The 10513-nt window shown below is 33.8% G+C and overlaps 1 protein-coding gene across 3 annotated transcripts; it reads right to left on the minus strand.

Annotated features, from left to right (window-relative positions):
* Window positions 1-5643: 5643 nt before the first annotated feature.
* On the minus strand, window positions 5644-9176 carry LOC105761989 (probable sugar phosphate/phosphate translocator At3g11320). 3 transcript variants are annotated; one of them, XM_052624655.1, is made up of 6 exons: window positions 8716-9176; window positions 7952-8247; window positions 7039-7172; window positions 6679-6907; window positions 6149-6410; window positions 5644-5925 (listed from the first exon to the last, which is right to left on the minus strand). In XM_052624655.1, exons 2-5 carry the CDS (start codon window positions 8210-8212, stop codon window positions 6357-6359), a joined length of 678 nt encoding a protein of 225 aa, XP_052480615.1. In that variant the 5' UTR covers window positions 8213-8247; window positions 8716-9176; the 3' UTR covers window positions 5644-5925; window positions 6149-6356. The 3 variants fall into 3 exon arrangements, 2 of the variants coding, with proteins under 2 accessions (XP_052480615.1, XP_052480614.1); XR_008191630.1 differs by having other exon boundaries at window positions 7039-7096; window positions 7952-9163; XM_052624654.1 differs by having other exon boundaries at window positions 7952-9176.
* Between the last annotated feature and the right edge of the window lie 1337 nt (window positions 9177-10513).

The following is a 10513-nucleotide window of genomic DNA, read 5'->3' on the forward strand; positions in this document are numbered from 1 at the left end:
GATAAAAAGGTACGGCTAAGAGAATTTCGCAAAGGGGAGCTCGTTTTAAGAAAGATCCTCTCCATACAAAAGGACTTTTGAGGAAAATGGTTACCAAATTGAGAAGTGTCATACGTTGTAAAAAAAGGCATTCTCAGGAGGGGCTCTGATTCTCACTGAGATGGACGGAAAAGAATTACCTAATCCAGTGAACTTAGATGCTGTGAAGAAATATTATGCCTAAAAACAAAAAAAAAACAAAAAAAACAAAAAAATAAAAAAAAGACAAAATCAAGATGAAAACCCGAAAAGGGAGTCTTGATAAACAAAAAGATTAGGATGAAAACCCGAAAGGGCGTCCTAATGAAGCATATTTGGACTTAAAGAGCAAGACGACTTGAACAGGAAGTCGAATGCCGAGGTTACAATATATGAAGCATTCTCAGAAGCTCAAAATCTTCTATACAGGAAGCCATGCTCGAAAAGATCCTTGACAAAGAAACGTGGAGAAGTTCATGTGTTGGATATCAAGAGCATTCGTGACCATTGAATTCACTTTCCGTTCTTTATGATACTTTCTTTATTTGAACTATTCCTTGTCAATTTTCTTTGTTTGTTGCTTTTGAAAAATTGAATGTGAGGTATTTCTTTCATGCCTACTTTGCCATTTTCATGCATCTCGTGTTTGATTCATTTAAATGACAAATAGTAAGATGACATACTCTAAACAAAAGGAATGTTAAACATTACCTGGATGAGAATTTAACAAGTACAAGGGCCCCAAAGCAAGAACAAAGTTCAACAAGGAGGCAGGAAGGTAATATACGAAAAATGTGGGTTACTCGCAAAACTTGTGGAGAGAAGTACAAAACTGGAGAGAAAAGTCAAAGATTGAGGCAATGAATGCAGCACCTTATGAAAAAGAGCACGTGACAAACAACCCAGGGTGCATGGCATGATCATGTAGACATAAAAGCATTTAGGACAAACATGTGCATATCATAATAACATCATACATGACATATACAGATATACCAGTAAAGCAAGGAATTTTGGAAGAAAGCTGCACAGAATCAATGAAAAAAAAGGCTTTTAGTTTCACCTAGTGATTTTTGTTCGAAACCCTGATTCTTTTAAGAATTATTTTTCAATTTCTGTTTTATTTATCAACTCATAATGCGAGAGGTGAGTTGAGCCTCGGGTCACACACCGAGGTATTTTTTAATTTCTGTTTTTCAAAAAAATTAACTCATATTGCGAGAGATAAGTTGAGCCTCGGGTCACACGCCGAGGTATTTTTTAATTTTTGTTTTTCAAAAAAATCAACTTATATTGCGAGAGGTGAGTTGAGCCTCAGGTCACACGCCGAGGTATTTTTAATTTCTGTTTTTCAAAAAAATCAACTCATATTGCGAGGGGTGAGTTGAGCCTCGGGCCACATGCCGAGGTATATTTTAATTTCTTTTTTTCAAAAATCAACTCATATTGGGAGAGGTGAGTTGAGCCTTGGGTCGCACGCCGAGGTATTTTCAATTTCTGTTTTTCAAAAAAATCAACTCATATTGCGAGAGGTGAGTTGAGCCTCGGGTCACATTCCGAGGTATCTTTTAATTTCTGTTTTTCAAAAATCAACTCATATTGCGAGAGGTGAGTTGAGCCTCGAGCCGCACGCCGAGGTATTTTCAATTTCTGTTTTTCAAAAATCAATTCATAATGAGAGAGGTGAGTTGAGCCTTGGGTTGCACGCCGAGGTATTTTCAAGTTCTGTTTTTCAAAAAAAATCAACTCATATTGTGAGAGGTGAGTTGAGCCACGGGCCGCACGCCGAGGTATTTTCAATTTCTGTTTTTCAAAAATCAACTCATAATGCAAGAGGTGAGTTGAGCCTTAGGTCGCACGCCGAGGTATTTTCAATTTCTGTTTTTCAAAAAAAAAATCAACTCATATTGCGAGAGGTGAGTTGAGCCACGGGCCGCACGCTGAGGTATTTTCAATTTTTGTTTTTCAAAAATCAACGCATAATGCGAGATGTGAGTTAAGCTTGGGGCTGCACGCCGATGTATTTTCAATTTCTGTTTTTCAAAAAAAAATCAACTCATATTGCTAGAGGTGAGTTGAGCCTCAGGTCACATGCCGAGGTATCTTTAATTTCTGTTTTTCAAAAATCAACTTATAATGCGATAGGTGATTTGAGCCTTGGGCCGCATACCGAGGTTTTTTCAATTTTTGTTTTTTTTTAAATCAACTCATATTGCGAGAGGTGAGTTGAGCATCGAGTCACATGCCGAGGTATCTTGAATTTCTGTTTTCCAAATATCAACTCATAATACGAGAGGTGAGTTGAGCCTTGGGCCAACTGCCGAGGTACTTTTAATTTCTGTTTCAAGAATCAACTCATAATGCAAGAGGTGAGTTGAGCCTCGGGTCGCACGCTGGATTATTTTTCAATTTATGTTTTAAAAAAATCAACTCATGGCTCGAGAGGTGAATTGAGCTTCGGGTCGCGCGTCAAGCTATTTTCGATCTCTATTTTTCAAAAAAAAAAGGTTTTTGGACAATCGAACAAATTTCAGTGCTTTTAAGTATTTGCTATATCCTTGTTTCACAGTGACGAGCAAAGAGGGGTAATTGTAATCACTGAATTTTGTCTGGCCTGTATTTCGTGTTTTATTTTATTTTATTTTATAAAATTATGATTTTTTGGGCTTGCCTCATATGGGCCTGTGGGGGTTGGATAATTGGATTTTAAATAATTTGATTTTGGACTTGTTTGGGCTTTAGCCCATTGGTGTTTTTGTTTTTGTTTTTTTATGTTTTAATAATAATAATAAATCAGAAAAAATAAAAAAAATTAAAATTACATTCAGGCCCCTAAAATTTCTAAAAATTATATTTTGGCCCTGTATTTTTGCTCAAATTGTGCTTTTACCCTAGAAGCTTTTCATCCTCTACAGTTTAGTCCTTCTGGACTTGTCAAATCACCCCAATCAGCAGTCGGGCGTGCTCCTCCACCTCCAGCTACTCCGGCAGATGGCCTAGGCCATGATTCCTTCCCTTGTTACCTAAAGACAAAGAAAAAGAAGACAAAAAATGAGTAAGATTAAAAAGAAAAATGAGAGAGAGAAGAGATTTTCAGATAACAACCAAGAAAAAAATAAAAACAGAAGCAAAAAAATCAAAAATCAAAACAACAGCAGTAAAAGGGCCCTCGCCACCGTCGCAACCACCAAAACCACCACCTAAAAGCCAATCAAGAAATTCAAGAAAACCAAAAAAGAATTCAAAGAAGCAGCAGCCAAAAAAACCAAATTTTGGGGAAGAAAAACATGTTTACCTTCGAGTCGTCGGTCACCAAGTGCGGAGAGGAGCCGAGGACGAGCACAGTAGCGGTGCTTTCCTCTTTGGGGTTGTTGAAATAGAAGAGAAAGAGAGGAGAAAGAAAGAAAAAAAGAAAAAAGAAAAGAGAGAAAGAAAAGAAAAAAAAGGGATGAAAAACAAAAAAAAGAAAAGAAAGCTTTTCGGAAAAAAGAGAAGAGAAGAGAGAAAGGAGAAAGGAAAGGGGAAAGAAGAGAGAAGGGAGGAGTCTGGCCACCATCGGTAATGGAAGAAGCAACAGTGATGGTGCGGCACGGCGGCTAGGGTTTTCAAAAGAAGAAAAAAGAAAGAAGAAGAAAAAGAAGAAGAAATGAAATAAAAAAGAAAAAAGAAAAAGAGAAAAAAATTAAAAGCAATGGGTCTACTTGACCGACCAGTGTCCGACTTCGGATCCCACCCACACCGGTCAAGAGGGTCACAAGAAGCAGCAGTGTGACCCACAAAGACCTCAAGCCTAAAAAGAAAAGAGAAGAAGAAAAAAAAAAAGAAGCGGTGAGGCAACCCAATCCATGAGCCCAATCGATGTGAGCCAGTCCAACTTCCATTTGACAGAAGCAAACAAGCTGTCCGATCTAGGCCTAGTTGCCGACCTAGCAATGCATGACCAAAGAGAAAGAGCCCCAGTGCCTAAGCATAAGCAAAGCCAGCCAAAAAAAAAAAGAAGGGAAGGGGAAAAAAAGAAAAAAGAAAAGAGAAAAAAAAGAGGAAAAAAAGGAAAAAAGAAAGAAAAAACCCGGTCGTGTATTTCGTTCATCAAGCCCGTATTTTTGAGTTTTTTTTACCCACTTTTAATTTAATTTATGTATTTTTATGACATTTCATCTTTAATATTCTTGGTTTTTTTAGCATTTTTATTTATATTTTGTATCTAATTTTATTACTTTTAATAATTAAGGCAACGAATCGATTTGACACTAAGTCGTTGATTTCATGGCTATGTTGGGTGAATATCCTCAGTTCGCGTTAAATACGATACGCTCTTTTTAAAAAATTGAAAAATTGAAAAATTCTCGAGTTTTAAAATAAAATGTTTATTTTTGTGGTTACTTGTAAATTATCAAAATTTTATTTTTAAAATGTATATAATATGTTAATATGTAATTTACCAAAATTTTCGTGTTTTCAAAAAATTCTTGTGTTTTAAAATAAAATGTTTATTTTTTTTTCTAAATTATCAAATTATATTTAAATGAATATATAATAATATGAAATTTATTAAAATTCTCATGTTGCAATCGAATCACGATTAAATGTTAATTTGAACTCGTATTTTTGAAAATTAAGATAACACACATTTAACGAGATACCAATTTTGGACGTCACGAGGGTGCTAATACCTTCCTCGTGCGTAACTGACTCCCGAACCCTAATTTTTTCCGGATTTTGACGTGGAATTAAAATTGACTCTTTTTTTTAGAAAATTTTAAAAATAATTTTTCTATTAAAAAGAGAATTTAATAGGTGTCCGATCACACCTAGAAAAAAGATCGGTGGCGACTCCCTTTTCAAATAAAATCGAAACTTTGTTTTCAAATTTTCAATAATTACTTCAACTAGCGCCCGTGCAATAAAATTTTAGGTCGCTACAATAAGTCTCTTAACTTGATTGTTATGTTTTCTATTATTTATTATAATAAGTAATTTTTTTGGGGGGGGGGGATGGTTATCCCGATACTCACATTACACCAAAATAGGCTTTTAGCGGCGCTTTTTTAGGCCTTTAGCGGCGCTTTTTAGTGTCGCTAAAAGTATTTGCAAAGCGCCAAAAAAAGGCCGCTAAAGACCAAGACCTTTAGCGGCGCTTCTCCCACAAACGCCGCTAAAGACCAAGACCTTTAGCGGCGCTTTCCCCACAAACGCCGCTAAAGACCAAGACCTTTAGCGACGCTTTTCCCACAAATGCCGCTAAAGACCACGACTTTTAGCGGCGCTTTTCCCTCAAACGCCGCTAAAGACCAAGACCTTTAGCAACGCTTTTATCACAAACACCACTATAGACCATGACCTTTAGCGGCGCTTCTAGCAAAAACGCCGCTAAAAACATAAACTTTAAAAAAATATATTTTAATCAAATAATATTTATTTTTATGATAAATATTATATTATGTTTTATTTTTTAAATGTGAACTTTAAATATACTTTTTAAGGATAGATAAAAGATATTATGTAAATTAAATTTTCTATAAAAATTTTAACTTTAAAACTAAATATAAAAATTAATGAATTTAATTTTAGAATTTAAAATAATAAATTAATAACACAATTAAAATTCAAAAGTTAGAACTCAAGTTGCCGTAAATATTAAAGTAAAAATAAAATTTAGAATCAAAACTAAAATAAACAATGGAAAGATAGCTACAGAAAACATTTATCCTTATGATAAAATCACATACACCAATGCATACAAAATAAAAACTTAATGCTACAGAAAACTTAATGCTACAAAATAAAAATTTAAGCTTTCCTCTACATACACCAATTTGCTGTTGTTATTTGTCCCATTTATCCTCCTCTCCACTCTCGCAGTCTGAACCATAAAGAAAACACTACCAGTGTTTAATGGCTCCAAACCTGAAAAGATTAAACTGATTATTGACTTGATCATGCTAAGTTTATATGCTAAGAAAAGATGTTATAATTGTGTTCAGGAACACTAAGTTTAGGATTATATAATTTTCAGATTCATTCAAATGCAACTTTTAAGACAACTAATGTTAAGAACAGAAGCTGCAGTAACTTTCAAGTTTGAGTCATTTGTTAGAGATGACAAATGTAAACTGAAAGTAAATTATACCTTAAGACATGTATCAACATCTTCTAGATCACTCAAGTTCTCAGATTCAATGTATTCCACGACAAAACCAAATTATAATCCTCACTGGAAATATACAAATTTGGGCTAGCTGCCCCATGATCCACGTACTGCTTTTGAACACAAAGAGCAGTTGCTTGACCAAAAACTGCAGTTGCTTCTTCAGCAGCACTGATGTCTCTTGCATTTACTAGGAACTGTGTTTGTTATATGAACAACTAAAAGACGACGGTGATAAGTGTACCTGTGTTAATTCGATTTAGTAAAAAAGTAACCATTGTAGTAACTATGATGCTAATAAACAACTAAAAGATGCATGCTATCATAATCCTCATAGTTTGAAGCATTAAAGACCTCTAAATCACCATCTTGTTTGAAAGATCGAACAAGTGTACTTAATTTTAATTTAACTCCATATCAGACAAAAGATTTAAAGAATCCATCCTTATTTTTCAAAGAAAATATGCGAAAGAAATGTAGTTAAACTCCTAAAAAGCCGACGTATGCCATACCTGCAAAGTTAGGGCGTTGGTGTGTTTCGTGACCAAAAAGTTGGTCAAATTCACAAAGTATGCTAGTGCTGAATTGAATAGTAGATACCATATGATCTTGACATCATCTCGGGCAAGGGCAAGGGTTATACCCACCACATTTTCCTCCATAATGAGTGTTGCTGGAAGTAGAAATACGACAGCTATCGGAGCCATGTAAAGGAGAAGGTTTATGGAATTCGGCTTCTCTCTAAAAAAATAGAATTACAAGAAATTTTCAGTGACAATTCCTAGTCTCTGAACAAAAGCAAATATACGGAAAAAATTAAAAATTATGCCATCAACCATAAATGTTAATGCCAAGGCATAAATATTCCTCACCCTTCGGATGAAAGCAAAATTCCTTGTAAAACTGACTTGAAAGCTCGTGCAGCCGTAGCTGAAATGCACATGATAAACCCAAATAGATGGAAACTCGGTTCACCATATATGCAACAATAATGAAAAATAAGAATCTGAAAGTGGATTAAGCAAATGAAATACAACGTGATTAATGCAGAACACGATTTAAATCTATAAAACGTAAAATGGAAGAAATTTGAAGGGTTTTTTCAAATCAAGTAGAGGGGAAAATTCCAGCTATGTTACTTCGATTTTTCATTTTCTTTTCAAGTATCGGCGTCCAACACCTGTATTGAATAGGTATCCAAACATGGTACGAGGATAGGATCCTCTAACAACCTCCAAATACTTAAAAAAAATTCACGTGTTGTACATACACCCATATCCAATAGTTAGACCTGAGTCCGAGTATCATTGAATTTCAGACTACACACCAAAACATACAATATGTGAAATGCATGGGAAAATGAGGAAATAGAAAGTATATACACTAACCATTGATGAACCATAAACAACCAAGGTTTTCATATCAGAGTTAAAGACTTAATCATCCATTCGAAACCAACAAAAGATGAAATACAATCCATGAACAATCATCATTGTTATCGACAAAACATCCAAATTATGCTAAAAAGTTGGGCATTTCCACAAGTTCCAATAGCAAAAAGAATCCAATTGTGAACAAATAAAGCAAACTATAAGTCCCCTAAAACAAGCTACCATTTACAAAGTTATCAGACAAACCAATATAAATTTTAACATGGTAAAACAAACCCAATTTCTAATCAAATCTTCAATCAATCACATCAAACCAACAAAATAAAGCCAACCCATTCCACAAAGAAAGCTAAAAATTTGCTTAAAAAAAAAAAGAAGAGAGTAAAATACATACCCCACTAGCAATGATAACCCCAGTAACAACAGGGACTAGAGTAATATAAGTAAGCCAACCTTCCCTCTTCAATGTCATCAAGTAAGCGAAAACCGAAGTGAAAAACGGTGTCATAGCACCGATAGCCTGATTGAAACTAACCGGCAAATACCTCAAAGAAATATTCCCAAACACCACCGACACACAAAAGACTAAACTCAAAGTCGTGATCTTGAAAAACTGAACCCTAGATCGAATGGTCTGCATTGGAACCATCTTCATCCATGCAATTGCGATGTAGCTTAACAAAGAACAAGCTGTCATGTGACACATGGTTAAGAAGATTGGGTATTTGAAACCGTAATTGCTTAGTAATTACTTAACAAATACTTGTCGTGAACATTTTCGATTGGTTTTTCATGGTTTCTTTTTGGGTTTTGAGGATCTGGGTGTCTTAATTTAGATGAAGAAAAAATGGGTTTTTAATAGAAAAGGAAATTGGGATTATATGAAGATGGATCTGGGTGGAGCTTGGGAAATTATGGGTGTTTTTGGTGTGAAAAATGGGTTCTTTTGAGATGATTTGATGGAACTAGCTCCCATGGATCTGATTCAAGTTTCTCATTACAATATCAATGAAACCCAGAGAGAAGAAAAATTAAAAGTTAAACTAAAAAAAAAAAAGGTGCAGAAAAAGTAAAGCTTTAATGTTATGAAAATAGCTATGGATTGGCTGCCTCTCTGCAAAATTCTCTGAGAAAACGAAGAAGACGAAAATTACGAACCCGAAGCGTCCTTGAAGCTTCAGTTAAAACCAAAGGACCCCCTTGGTGATGCGAGCTAACTCCTCCAACCACCGCTGCAAGCGAAGAAGACGAAAGACAATCTACCACCGCACGACGCAACGGCTCCGGTGGCTTCTTAAGCGAAGATCTAAGCCTCGACACTCCACTGCCTGCTCCTAACTGAAGCATTGAACCCCCGGGCTCCGACCTGGACTGAAAGTTGTAGCCATCGGACTTAGGTTGCACTCCGAATCCACGCACAACCGTCTGTCAAACTTAACTCCAATTTAAAAAAAAAAAACAAAGAGTTTCTAAGCAATTAAAATCTTCTTTTTCCCCCTCAATTCAATCGTTACTACATTTCAGCAGAGAACAAAGAAAGAGAGAAAGAGAGAAATTTGTGGAAGATTCAAAATCTTATTTATTCTGAGAGTAAAAAAAATGAAAATAGAATAGGGAAAACTGGGAGGAGGGAAAGTGGGAAAAAAAAGATTTTGAAACGGCGGGGGTTTGGAAAAATTCCATATTTGCGGCGTTTTCATAAAAACGCCGCTATTGCTTATCTTTTGTGGCGTTTTTTATAGAAACGCCGCAAAAAATTATTTCATTTGAACAAAACGACCCCGTTTTACTCAGCTAAAAATATTTTATTTTGTCTGCTAAAAATTATTAGTTAAGTGATTTTATAAAATATTTATTATTATTATTTTTTATAAACTTGATTTTTATAAAAAACAAGTACTTTCAAAATAAATATCGTATATTTTAATAAGAAAACAAATGATTAAATGGTTGTATTTAATTATTAAGTTAGAATTATCCAATGTAAGATTAGTTAATCATAATTTTATATTATTCTTTTCCAATCTAATCTCTATTTTATTAGAGATATTTCTTCCTAACTAAAATATAACTATATATATTGCTAAATGTTCGATGTGAAATGATTTTAGTTTTTTATTTCATTTTATTTGTTATAATTTAGTCCTATCCAAAATAGATAGTTACCTATCCATATCAATTACTTTTTATTTATTTATTTATCAATGTTTTTTAAATCTAATATTTAAATATATCAAATCGTTTATATTAAATATTTTTAAATATAAAAGCATTAATTGATTGTATAAAATTTTATCATTTAACAAATCTCAAGTAAACCTTAAATTCTAAACCATTTAATATATATAAATTCAAAAAACTAGTTAATCTAAACCCAAAACCCTAACCCGACCCTGAATTTCTAAACCCTAAATCACTAACCACAAACCTTTAACCCCTAACTACTAACCCCTAAACCTTATTTAATATATAAATTAAAAAATACTAACTAATCTAAACCTTAAATCCTAACCCGAATACCTAACCCCTAACCCCTAAACATTATTTAATATAAATTAAAACACACTAATTAATCTAAACCCTAAACCCTAACCTAACATCAAATCCATGAACCCTAAATCCCTAACTCTTAATCTCTAACTCTTAATCCCTAACCCCTAAATCACAACCCTTAAACCAGAACCCCTAATCCATAGTCCCTAATTCCATAATCTATAAACCTTAAAATTCTAACTCCTAAACCGACCTTAAATCCTAAATTAACCATATATCCTAAACCATATACCCTAAATCATATATATTAAACCCTAAACTATAATGACAATTACTTAAATATTTTAAAATTAATACTACCGTATCTTTTACAATTATATATGAAATTATTTAATATATAAATTAAAAATCAATCAGTCATGTACCCAAAAAAATTTAAAATTATTTTAAATAATAGTATTTT

The sequence above is a fragment of the Gossypium raimondii genome, chromosome 12 (assembly GCF_025698545.1).
Source record: "Gossypium raimondii isolate GPD5lz chromosome 12, ASM2569854v1, whole genome shotgun sequence".
Lineage (NCBI taxonomy): Eukaryota > Viridiplantae > Streptophyta > Magnoliopsida > Malvales > Malvaceae > Gossypium > Gossypium raimondii.

Excerpts from the sequence above, each read along its gene's own strand:
- LOC105761989 (XM_052624654.1), bottom strand. The coding sequence starts at position 8,263 with ATGTGTCACATGACAGCTTGTTCTTTGTTAAGCTACATCGCAATTGCA. Across the intron at positions 7,173-7,951 it reads GGGTTATCATTGCTAGTGGG|ATTCTTATTTTTCATTATTG; the intron begins GTATGTATTTTA and ends ATCCACTTTCAG. Across the intron at positions 6,411-6,678 it reads CCAACGCCCTAACTTTGCAG|GTACACTTATCACCGTCGTC; the intron begins GTATGGCATACG and ends GAATTAACACAG.